The sequence below is a fragment of the Macrobrachium rosenbergii genome, chromosome 2 (assembly GCF_040412425.1).
Source record: "Macrobrachium rosenbergii isolate ZJJX-2024 chromosome 2, ASM4041242v1, whole genome shotgun sequence".
NCBI lineage: Eukaryota > Metazoa > Arthropoda > Malacostraca > Decapoda > Palaemonidae > Macrobrachium > Macrobrachium rosenbergii.
In genome coordinates, this window is record NC_089742.1 from 41,996,964 (window position 1) to 42,010,512 (window position 13,549).

The following is a 13,549-nucleotide window of genomic DNA, read 5'->3' on the forward strand; positions in this document are numbered from 1 at the left end:
AACTCGATTGCGCCGAAGAAACTTCGGCGCATTTTTTCCTTGTTTTTCTTTAAATCGCTGAGCACTGCTTTTGATTCATCGTTGCCTGGGTGCTCGAGGGATCGAGTGCTTTCAAGCTACTTAGCCCTCTGTGTTTCAGATCTGGGACAGATCAGTCACTCTTCGGTGTTTCGCAAGCGTTGGTGTTGTTGCTGTTGCTGTTTTACCCATTTTTAGTTTGTTATTGTCCCTTGACTGATCCCTCAGAGTGACCTTTTATGAAAGGGCAGTGGCTGTTAACTCCGCCGTGTCCTTTCAGAAGGCTTCTCGTCTGTGGATGGAATGTTTTTTTTTCTTCTTCTTCTTTTTACTTGGTTTTATATGAAGAGTCGCTTTTCCTTGAAAATATTTTTTTCTTGTAATAATTGTTTAGACATTTTTATTGTATTTTTTTTACTGAAATGATAAAATTGGAAGGATGTCATGTTCGTTTATCTGTCTTTCCATAAGATAAAAAAAAAATTACGTATAAGTAAATTTCAATGAAATTATGTGAAGGCGTATTGTATGGGCGAAGAAAAAAAATATTTTTGATTCTGAGCTAAATCAGAATCCAGGATTGTTTCCCTCCCCGTACCCGTCAACCTTTCTTAACAGGATATTTTCTGCTAGTATTCACGACTTTATATTATCACTTTTGGTTATTTCAGTGCATTGAGAAATTTCGGGTATTTAATGGATATATCGCTAAAGTGCTTTCGGCGCGTTAGTGACCTTAGGTGTTATGACGCCAGATAATTTACAATCAGTCAGTCAGTTATGACACGGTTAAAATACTCGTATTTCATTTGAACAACGTTCGATTTTTTTTTTTTTTTTTGTCTAAGGGATTTTTAGGCTTTCGATTTTTATTTTATAAATGACATTTTCTCATAGTTACACACTAACATTGCGGGATAAGAGGGTAAGTGCATTCAAAAGTACGTACCTCCGCCAACACCAATAAAACATAATGTTACACCTTAGAATCCCAAAATGTACCCGAGTCATCCACAAATCAATCAAAATAAGTTTTTCCGTGACTTTCATTTTAGATATTTTATGAACACAAACAAACAAACAAACTCGCCTACAGGACATCGTTGACGGAGGAAATAACAAGGGTCGAGTTGCTTCATTTGCCATTCCTAACACAGACATCAATTGTTCTTCCTTCTCCAGGATTGTCTTTGTTAGGTTCTCAGCAATAGGAGACCACGGAGACGGAGATCTTGGCATAACTACCCATTGTATTGTTCAGAAGCCTTTTGTGCTTTTTTGTCGCTTGTTAAGGCAGCAATTACGGCGGACGTCGTTAACGTAATTGCCAGCAGTTATCGGACTGAGTTTTTGATGCTTTAGTCTTGTTTTGCCGTTTAGGAAAATGGTCGTCTTGGTTCTGAAGAGGTAGATTATATTCATATTTTTTTTTATTTTTTATTTTATTTTTTTTATTTTGTGTATTCAGTGGTTGAGAGGATGGCCCCGGCATGAAGGACGGCAAGTCTAAACGTGGAATGTTTTTCCCGTAGATTTTCTGAGTGCCACTTGGGAAAAATATATGTCTAAAAAATTTCTGCATATATATGTGTGTGTGTTTGTGTGTGTATGTGTGTGTGTGTGATGTATTTCTACAATGGTCCCTTGGATGATGTATATAAGTGATCTTCACGTGAAAATAAAAGAAGGAGGTACCGAGACTTTCAGCTTTTATTCCAAAGTCATCTTCAGGGTACTAAACAGTTTTAAGATATATATACTGTACATACATATATATACATATATATATACTTATGTATATGTATATGTATATATATATATATATATATATATATATATATATATATATATATATATATAGTCAGTCTCACGTTTCCTTTTAATTACATCAATTTAGAAATTTAATTAAGTTTGCTGTCATATCGGGGAAACTTTTCGTGTATTCCAATATTTTTTGCAGCGTTTGTTGTTCTCCTCCCATGCATTATTCATTCCGTCATAATATGTGAACAATTTTCTTAAAAATTATAGTATTTCGTATCATAATATAATTACAACATTCCTGTAGTTTAATATAATTTTCTTGATGTATCCTCCTGCTGACATCTAAAAAAAAAGATAATTTCTTCCTAGCGTTCACTTTGTAATTTTCCTAAATATTTTTTTTAATTCATTAATTAATTTGCCTAATTAGCAGAAACATGTGCTACACAGTTCAGTATTTTTATAGTGCTGTAGTGGCAGCTATGTTAAAATATTTTCTGACTCCTAGAAAGTTTGTATACTTTTTAATTATATATAAATATATATATATATTACATATATATTTATATATACTTTTATAATTATATATGTACACATATATATATATATGTATGTATGTGTAGTTACAAACTTTTAAACGTCAGAACATATATATATATATATATATATATATATATATATATTATATATATATATATATATATATATATATATATATATATGATTATTTTCTTTTGTTTGATTATTTATCACACATTACCACAGGTGAAAAAATATGGTCTGACCGGTTTCGACTTTATTTATGACGAAGGACACAGTGAAGTCACAAATATATATACAAGAACAGTGCTATACACAGCCGTTAGGCTCCATATCCCCATCAGGCCGGTGTCCGGGGTAGTAGTGGCCTTTAAAACTCATTTGGCTAAAATTACAATAGACTCTCAGGGGACATTGCTGATAAACAGAACCTCAGATCCATGACAGGTGTCATGGAGCAGGTTTACCCTATGTGTTTTACAAATATATAATATTTTCATATATCTCTACTGCCTATAGTTTAAACAATTTACAAATTTCTTTTTGATATTAAAGGATCAAGTTTATACATCCCTTGACTGATATTCATATAGTTTGTAACTTTCTTTTTTATAGCTAGATTCAATGATGTTCCTTTCAGTGCATTATTAGAATATACAATCCTTTTTTGCCTTCCCAGTTGATAGCATGACATGTTAGTGAGAACAATCATGCTATCAACTGGGAAGACATGTCTAATAATGCACTGGAAAGGAACATCATTGAATCTAGTTTCATAAAGAAAAAGTTATAACTGAATCAAAAGCATGTAATCTTGTTATTTATAGTAATGTTAATGATCCAGCCTCCATTAATGCATATGTAACAATATGGTCTGTTTATCAGCGTGTCGCATTTTTGTACATATGGAGCCTCTAACGGTTGTGTATGCTCTCATCTGCTCTTGTAACTGCTTCTCACCTCAGTCCTTCTGTCAATGGCTTTATAAAGTAAAACCGGTCAGACCCACCATTTCTTATTTTTCACCTGTTAATATGATATATATATATATATATATATATATATATATATATATAATATATATATATATATATTTATATATATATATGTATATATATGTATATATATATATATATATATATATATATATATATATATATATATAATGAGCCTCATCCTTTCTGCAGGACTCGGACTTCATAAAAGTCTGTGTCGGCTGGTTGAAATCCGCAGCCGGCCGGTCAGAAGGCGGACACTTTGCTATCCGTGTAGACACCCGGGATTTGTATGTAATCAACGGATAGGTTTGCTGAAAGCAAATGGGTGTTACAGACAACACACACAAACAAAGCCACTCAACATCTTCTTAACAGACGCCTTACACGTCTCGAACTGTCGGCCTAAACCGCCCCGTCCCTCGCTGCTAGGGGAAAGGGAGCTGGGATTTGGCACGATATATACACATGTGCTACCGGGGAATGTCAGGCAGGGCAGCCGATGAGGCTACAGCCTACCCCAACGCCAAATCAAAGTCCTTGTCAACACCCATATGAAAATGGAAAAAGGTTAAACGAAGAAGAAGATATAGATATATATATATATATATATATATATATATATATATTATATATATATTATCTTGTGGCGCAACATGTATATCATATCTTTTATAACTGAATGCATGTAATCTTGTTATTTAGGAGATACAGCCTGCATTAATGCATATGCATAAACACGTTCGCATCCTGTCGCGTTTTCAAAACTGCTCTCCTGCCATGTTATAGAATCGCGAGCTAAGCCTTTGTATGTGTTCAGTAATAACTTGGGTCATACATTGCTTCGCATCCCTTTCTGCACTTGTGTTTAATCCTTAGTTTATGGCTTGTGTTTGTGTCCTTTAATTGGAGGTTCCGAGTAACGGGAATTTATGGATTTGCTTATTCTGCGGAATCGACCTCGTTAGTCAACTTGTTCGAGGAGGTTAACGCTATTTTCTTTTTATCTTGTCTTATCCTTGTAAGACTAAGTAGCGTGTGTTAGGGAGTTTTGCTGTAGTTTGCATGCATATTGGTATAATATACATATATATATATATATATATATATATATATATATATATATATATATATATATATACAGTATATATGTGTGTGTATATATATATATAGTGTGTGTGTGTGTAAAACACAGAGTCCTGAGGTCGATTCCGATTGGGATAAATATGACTAAGTCCGTTTCCTTCCTGGTCTATTGGATGTCCTTTGACCCAAGCAGTAAATCATGTACCTGGTAGTTAGTGGATCCAGTATAGTGAGTCTCAGCCAGAGATTGCACAGGAATTGCAGTGTCATGCAATAGAATTGCTGGGAATCGGACGTTTCACACCAACGTTTTTTCCTTCCAAAGGAAAAAACGAAAAAGAGAAAGTAAGGAAGAGATAGATTAACATATACTTAAACAAGTTTAAAATGCGCCGAAGTTTCTTCGGCGCAGTCAAGTTTTCTGTACAGGGTATAATGTATGAAACTTTCAACCACGGCCCATGAAACTTTTAGCCGCGACCCATGAAACTCAGCCACGGTCCGGTGGTGGCCTCAACCACGGTCCATGAAACTCAGCCGCGGTCTGGTGGTGGCCTGTGTTGTTGTTACCTATAGCGGTGCCAGAAGTACGGTTATGGCTAACTTTAACCTTAAATAAAATAAAAATTACTGATGCTAGAGGGCTGCAATTTGTTACGTTTGATGACTGGACCGTGGAAGATCAACATACCAATTTGCAGCCCTCTGGCCTCAGTAGTTTTTAAGATCTGAGGGCGGACAGAAAAAGTGCAGATGAGCAGACAAAGACGTCACAATAGTTTTCTTTTTAGAAGACTAAAAAAAATAGGCAGGCAAATGGGCGATGTGTAACCCAGCTTCATCAACCTGTAATGAAAAGATAACAAAAGAAAAGGAAAGAAATGTCTCGAAATCCGCATCCCGCTTCTCTCTTCTGAGGTTAATTCTCGTTGTCTTTCAGTAACCGATTCATTTACGCGCTGAAAATTTCCTCTTCAGAACCGTAATGGAATTTATAATTCAAGTGGGGTCTTGTTCGGATTCCTTCGCTGTCAGTGCTCGCTTGGGGCGTCTTAGTTTCTCCTCGGTCATTTTTGCTTTTTTTATTTTCTTTCATCTTTTCCTCAAGCATCAGTGGCGCTTCTGAGTTTTCCCATCTTCGTATTTGTTTCGTTTTTATTACTTCGTTTCCTCCTCCTCCTTCTCTCCTCCTCCTCCTCCTCCTCCTCAGCATTAGCGAGGGCGTCTTCGTTTTTTCTTTTTTATTTTTCTCATTTTCTTCACTTTCCTTTCATGTTCTCTTTCCTTTCCCGAAGCCTCACTTCACATCTCGTAACTACCAACTCGTCGGCCTTCCCTCCCTCTCTCCCTCTCTCCCTCCCCTCCCCTCCCCCTCCCTCCCTCCCTCCCCTCGGCTCCTTTTCAAGTCTTTGGTTCTCGCTTGAATTTAAATGACTTTTTTCTTAAGCACGGATGCTCCCCCGTTAAAGACTCGGAATGATCAATGTTTGTCCTTTTTGTCTCTGTTCGGGAGTCTGGAAACGTGGGATCTCTTCCCATTTCCTGATGCCCTCCCCAATACCCATATGCCCCCTACCCCCCTTCCTCCTCCATCCCCTCCCCTGCCCTCCGAGGACCTCCCAACCTTGGCTTCAATCTCCCAAGGACTTCCTCTCTTGGAATCTCTTCCTTGGAGCAAAAATAAAATAAATCTCGTATTGATTCTCTAGATTAGACGTTTTCTCTCGTTCCTTTTATTGAGAACGTTTCCATATTCGTAGAAGCATTAGGATTCTCTCTCTCTCTCTCTCTCTCTCTCTCTCTCTCTCTCTCTCTCTCTCTCTCTCTCTCTCTCTCTTATCAGTTATCAAGGATCATTGTGGATTATTATTATTGCGATTATTATTACTCATAGTATTGGTATTATTGTGTATATCAGGTCCACAGTAATATTCAGTGGTGAATTATTGTTGATTTTGTAAGTTGCCTTTCTTAGACGTATTAATCTTCAGAGATTCGAGTAGACAAAAGTTTAAATTCACAGTATATAGGAAGACAACCAACTCTGAAAGCTATATACATTTTTATTCTTTTCATAATAATATCAAAAGTAATTAAATAATGAACTTCGCATGACGAGCCTTCCAGATTTGTGACCCAGAATATATTAATGACGAAAAACATCACATTAAGGCAACTTTCAGGAGCCTTAGGTACCCCACCCCCCACTTCATTGAAAAGGCTATCTCACGTGCCCGGAAGTCTTATTATTGCGCTAAAGATAATAACAATAGAAGAAAACCGAATAGATTTTTTTAACCTTACCTTTTAACCTTAACATAGAGAACATAGTAAATATGTAAATAATAGCCAGGATAATACTAAAATTGTTTTCAAACATACCAACACGATAAGAAATAACCTAATACAAAACAACAACAATCATAATAACCCCATAGTACCAGGAGTAGACGAAATACCATGTAAAGACTGCGAAGGTTCAATATTTCGGAGAAAGCGGCAGAGGGTTAGAAACACGTTTAGGGGAACACAGACGGGCTTTCTCATTACATTCTCAAAATAGTGCAGTAGTTACCCACGCATTCAATAACGATCATAGACCAGACTGGAATAGAGCCAACATCGTTCACAAAAGTAACAACGTAAACATAAGAAGATTAGTCGTGGGCGCCGCCACAAATGTAGGAGAATCATTTAAGGGGAACAAGTCGTTCGTTAACGAGGACCCACTAGTTAACTTCCATGTAATCAAAACATGTATTAAAGGTTTTAATGTTAGGGCAGGCTCCGTCTTTCCTTCGTCTGATGCTGCCGTTATCTCTGACATCACCCCGCAGACACCTTATAACAGCCGGGATTCCGAGAATGTCACCGCTAACGATGAATTACATGTAGAACAACAACAGCAAGTGAGGAGATCAAGAAGGATAGCCACGCGAATTATAAGAAGAGGAGAAGCGATCACCCAGTTGGATAGTTGACCTTCCTGCATGTAGCCTCGTCCGTTAGAAAAACACAGCGTCGAGGTCGCCCATTGGTTCCATACTTAAACTGGTGCTTACATATTTATTTTTTGTGTCAATGATTTTAGTTAGACTGAAGATGAACCCAGGACGGGGTTCGAAAGCTTTTGTAACCTTTTCATAAAATCAACAATAATTCACTACTGAATATTATTGTGGACCTGATATACAGCATATCCCGTTCTCGATCTAGAGGAGAAAGACCTACTGTTGGTATTATCGGTGTGTTATTGTTAACACCACTGGAATATTTCTTGTTTGTTTATGATATTGTTTTTTATTTTGTTCTTTTATTTATTTAAATGCTACATCATAATTTCAGTTTCCTGAGAGCTTTATCAAACACAGCATGAGATTCAGAACTGTGATATTGTTTTGTTGTTTTACATATTTCATATATGTATTTATTCCGAACATTTCGAAATAAATATATTTTCCACTGTTGGGGAACACTTTTTTTTTTAAATGATTGTTCGTGTTTTCAAAAATATCAAGAAATTGTAGCACGAGAAATAGACATTGAATATTGCAAAGTATGACTGACGTCCCAACGGAAAAAATAATGAATTTGTAAATGCAATATACCCTTATAATTTTGCAACTTTATTGCAGAGATTCGTTTTTTCACAGTGCCATTACTATTCTTGTTCGTTTTTTGTTATTCTTAAGGTGTTCTTCACCTCAGTGATGTATGGAATATTGATTTATAGTATAATGATAACATGAGGAAATAATACAAGGGCTTTGCTGATCTTTATCTTTATATTATATATATATGTACAGTATATATTATATGTATTTGTTATATATACATATATATATATGTATGCATATATATATATATATATATATATATATATATATATGTATATATATATAAATATATATATATATATATATATATATATATATATATATTATACATAGTAGTATATATATAGTGTATATACATATATATATATATATATATATATGTATATATGTATATATATATATATATATTCATATATATATATATATATATATATATATATATATATATATATACATAATATATATAAAAAAGCGTGAGAATTCTTGACAGTTCCTGCGAGGTCTGTAACCGCACATTGGTCTCACATCTCTCAGTTTTGGACGAACCTCCGCACGATGAATCACTGCCCTGATGTATTGTGAAATGGAGTGGAGCTGGTTAACCTCGCCCCTACTCCCCACAGTCCTCTCCCCACGCCCCCACGTATCCTTATCCCCCTTCAAGAAGGTTGTTTACGACGGTGGTCTTTTAAGGAGGAAAAGTTCTGCTTCTTGAGATTTTTTTTCGAAGCAGAGGTCCAGGTTTTGTCGAGACCTTCATATTTCGGTTTCATTTTCAGTGATTTTTGTCGTGAGTTGGAAGTTTTCCGTCAAAATTCCTTGGGTCGATATTTTTCCGAGATTTTAATTCCTGTTTGTGATGTGGATGATGGCCAACTCAATGCCTTTGTCTAGCCCAGGTCCGAAGACAACAAAGAAAATTAAAGGCATTGTTGTGAGTTGGGAGTTTTTGGTCGAAATTCCATGGGTCGACATTTTTCTAAGATTTTAATTCCTGTTTGTGATGTGGGTAACAGCCAATCAAGTGCCCTTATCTTGCCCAGGCCCGAAGATAAAGAAAATTAAGGGCATTGTAGTGAGTTGGAAATTTTCTGTTGAAATTCCTTGGTTAGATTATTATTATGTTTTCTTGATATTTTAATTCCTGTTCGTGATGTGGGTTAGGGCCAACCCAATATCCTTATCTTGCCCAGGCCCAAAGATAACAAAGAAAATTAAGGAGAAGGGAGAACGGAATTAGACGAGAATTCCAAAGGCTGGGAGTAGATAGACAGATACAATGACCAAGTTACTGTTCCATCGGTCTGACCGAGGATCCCTGACAAAAGAAAAAAAAATGAATACAGAGTAATTGCGAATTCGTGCTGCAGAAACAAGTTTTTTCTTCTCTTTGTGTTATTTCTCTGGGAGAATTCTAATTAAAAGATAAGTGCAAGAAGTAAATCACAAGACACTTCATCTTACGGTTTTTGAATCGAGAATGAGACCTTCTTGCTATAAACACAACTTATCCTTAAAAGGAAATATGTGCATAGTCAATTTGTATAAAATGGATTCATGTGCATATTAGACCTCCAAGTGACAAGAAAATATAGAAAAGAAAAATCATTTATTCATGAAAATATACGAGTCTACATATTTACAGGATGAGATGATACGTAATAATTGACGTTTTAATTGGCATCGTTCAGAGTGATGAAGGCATTAATGAGCGCCGGCTTTCAGCTGCAGGCGTGTTCAACAGTTACGTCCCACTCGGTCAAAAAATAATTTCCGGCCGTGGGTCCTTTGAGCCCCAGGTCACGTGTCAGCTGGTCCAGGTTGACCCTCTCTCTGTTCGTCGTCTGAAAATAGGTGGATGTTATTGCTCAGAGTGAGTTGAATATTGTGCTTGTGGTATTGATACTCATTTTCCATCTCGATTTGGCATATCGGTAGTACAATATATGGTATATATATATATATATATTATATATATATATATATATATATATTTATATTTCTTAGTTTATATATGAATTTTACTAATGTTGATAGGCACGATTTTTTATAACATTTTCTAATAAAAAAAATGTTATCATATCATTATCTTATGTTGTCGAGCACCATGGTAGTTGTGGCGCCATTTTGTAAAACCGAATCAGTAAAATAAATCTTTCTCTTGTTGGCACATTAATTTTCCTTTTGGTACTCCCTTTTCAAAATGAAGTTTTACGTATATGTTGGAGGCCGTTATTTTAGGATATTTAAAAGAATGTCTAAATTAAGATGTTAAATTGAACCCTTTACTCAAAGACCGGCACGAGCATTTGATTTCTTCGCATACATTTGCAACCCACTAAGAAATTATTATTATTATTATTATTATTATTATTATTATTATTATTATTATTATTATTATTGTTGTTGTTGTTGTTGTTAAACATCCAACAACTTATACAAGAAAGACCAGGAATCTAACCTCGCAAGCCTTGGCAGAGGGTAACGTCGGCAGTTGAGGAGGCAAGAGCGCCCTCTGCAGGTAAACCAAGAATACCATACGATGTGATCCTTCGCCTTGCCCCGGCCTGGGTTGTTCGTATTCCATGATCTCCATTCCTGGAAAAAGAGTGAATAAGGTTACTTAACACTTCAGATCAGCAATATTTAGTCGAATGCATATTTTAACGGAATGCCGGAAATATCAACTCCCCAAGGAAACTTGTATTTTAAAATCCACACAAAAGAAATTTTAGCTGAAAATGAAACATTTTTTTAGAAACAATTCGAACATTTTTACAACACTGCAACCTCTTGGATAAAATCTAATTTACTACAAATAAATTCTGATCTAGAAGAGTTCTTTTAACGCAGTGGTTTAGTAAAACTGCTCTTAAAAAAAAAAAGTCGAATGGCAGTCAATGTAGTTTGTAAATCAATCGTTTTCTTGTGTGTGTGTGTGTAGGTCTGTTTGTTCGTACTCTTGCGTGATGAAGAGGTACTGAGGGATACAGTACAAAACTTAGGAATACATTGAAAACATTTGGAAAAATCAAGTACACTTCTTTGTGTGTGTGTGTATGTGTGTGTGAACATTTGTTTGTGTGTGTGTGTGAGATTGAGACAGGCAGACTGTGGAGGTTATCTCTGTAATTATAGAGACAGCCGGTTTTATTGGCATATGAAGCCAGGTTCACCCAATAAGCTCGTCACGGCGTTCCAGGAATACGGCAATAACCGGGAGGGGAAGCAAGGAAGTAATTGTCGTAAGATGCTATTCAGCCGATATCCAGCCAAATCAATACTGTCGTTCCAGTGCTCCTTTGAGACACAAGTGACTAGTCTAAAGGACCTGTTGAATGTTACTACGCATCGGTCGCCTTGTTTATTTATTCATTGTATGCCTGCAACGAATTTGATTTGAGGTCTTTGTGTGTGTAGCGGAGTCTAATAGTTTTTGTCCGTTAGTCTGTATTAATAAAGATATCTGTGAAATGTCATGAAGAATTTCAGTGAAATTTTGTATAGCGGCAGACTATGAGTGAAGGAAGGTTGGGTCAGATTCTGAGATGTCTCTGTATTTAGATATGAATCCAAATTGTTCCTGTTTTTAATAATGATTCGTCACCGATTCACGTTAACGAACATGTAGCCATTCTTTGCAATACCGGAATTTCACAAGAACAGGCAACATTATTATGCACGGATTTGTGAAAAAATTATTACTTGGCAACATTTCTTACTGATGTTAAGATGGATATGTTTTTACCCCTGTAAACTTTTTATTGAAGTTTGAACTGTTGGTGGTGTTGCAGTGACCTATTTCTCTGGGGCTATGTACGGTAGCGGCTGTATTGTATTTGTAATGCCTATTGTGTGCATGATATGGCCTACATTATAAGAGGTAAGAATGTCAACTCAGTAGTCCAGTTCAACAATTTTTTGAGTAAGAGCACAGTATATTGCATGCATTATCAAGTACAAATTGTATTTATTGAATATTCTCATACGCATATAACGCATATAGTTGTTCATTAATTGATTTCGTTGTAGTATAACATGAGGTTTTAACAAGAGATCGTTGCAACTCGGTCTGATTCGTGGTTTTCAAATGCATAACAGTACAGTAAATGTGTATAATTACATTGCATTTCTTTTATATGTGTATATTGTATATATATATAATTACATATATGCATTTGCACACATATATATTTACATATATATATATATATATATATATAGTATATATATATATATATATATATATATATATATATATATATATATATATATTTACATATATATATATATTTATATATATATATATATATATATATATATATATATATATATACCTGTCATATATATATAGGGTTAAATACGCGCTCATGTACCAGCTCACTTTGGTGCTGGGAGCCTTTACCTTTAACGAGCTCGTGTAATAAGAAGGCTCTTACCTTTATTCAGTTGGTTCACCGGGACATTAATGGCCAGCCAGGTGATGTAGATTCCAGTTCGTTGATCCATGTCTAACAGCATCACGGCATATTGGCGATCCACCTCTCCGGGAAATCTGTTTGCAACGAGAATGAAGGGAGGGGGGGGAGAAGGAGGAATGTGTATTAAAGGGTGTAGTTTGCAGCAGGTGTATGCTTATCTACACTAGCTTGCAGTTTCCATTCCGTTCCTTGTCAATAAGCAAGGTCGCCCGTACCCAGAATTCCCGGAGATTGAGATGGTGTGACGTCACTTGATGACGTCACTTGGCTATGACTTAATCATTTCGAGATGACGGTGAATTATTTGTTTTTTAATGTGACTGGGCGAGGTTGATTCTAGCGAGGCTAATAATGCATTGTCTTAAATAAGTTTTATTTTTAGTCAGCGAAATGAAAGAAGTACTCTCTGAGTGCAGACAGTATTTGCTTTCATTTTTATTGACATCAAGGTAATATATGAGGTGCGTAAATTCATCTGTATTTGCAATGAAAACTTTTGAATTCTTTATGTTATTTTATTATGAGCGAAGAAATATTCGGAAGCTCTATCTAAAAATGCATTCTCTCCAATAATGCCAAAGCCAATGACATAGTTCTGTAAAGCAGGTATATTACATACGTATCTGGTAAAAATTAGCTAGTGGACTTATATATATATTCAATGAGTTTATAGTTTAAATCACACACACACACACACACACACACACACACACACACACACACACACACACACACACACATATAAAGAGTATATATATATATATGTTATATATATATATATATATATATGAGTATATATATATATATATATATATATATATATATATATACTGTAAATATATACATTTATATATTCAAGAGTTTATAATTTAAAAGCGTGATTTTGTTAAGACAGTTTTATAATTATTATTGTGTTTATAACTTTATAAAATCTTTGTAAACGACCTTTGCTGTCGTGACGCCAGTTTATAAAAAAAAATAAATGACCCGATCAGAATTGAATAAGCACATGCATACATGGATACAGAAATACACTTATTATGCATAT

At 35.2% G+C, this 13,549-nt stretch overlaps 2 protein-coding genes across 23 annotated transcripts in view; one reads left to right on the forward strand and one right to left on the reverse strand.

The window, feature by feature from the left end:
* Nucleotides 1–13,549, forward strand: part of LOC136845769 (mucin-2-like) — a 1,649,806-nt gene that overhangs the window by 1,466,452 nt on the left and 169,805 nt on the right. The gene's annotated exons all lie outside the window — the stretch shown is intronic.
* The window catches only part of LOC136845726 (large ribosomal subunit protein mL38-like), a 30,590-nt gene continuing 26,657 nt past the window's right edge, over nucleotides 9,617–13,549 (reverse strand). For all 3 annotated transcript variants that reach the window (XM_067115950.1, XM_067115943.1, XM_067115933.1), the window contains 3 exons: nucleotides 12,460–12,575; nucleotides 10,482–10,618; nucleotides 9,617–9,864 (listed from right to left, as the gene is read on the reverse strand). In XM_067115950.1, the coding sequence (XP_066972051.1) occupies nucleotides 9,742–9,864; nucleotides 10,482–10,618; nucleotides 12,460–12,575 (376 nt within the window). In that variant the 3' untranslated portion in view covers nucleotides 9,617–9,741. The remainder of the gene's footprint in view (nucleotides 9,865–10,481; nucleotides 10,619–12,459; nucleotides 12,576–13,549) is intronic.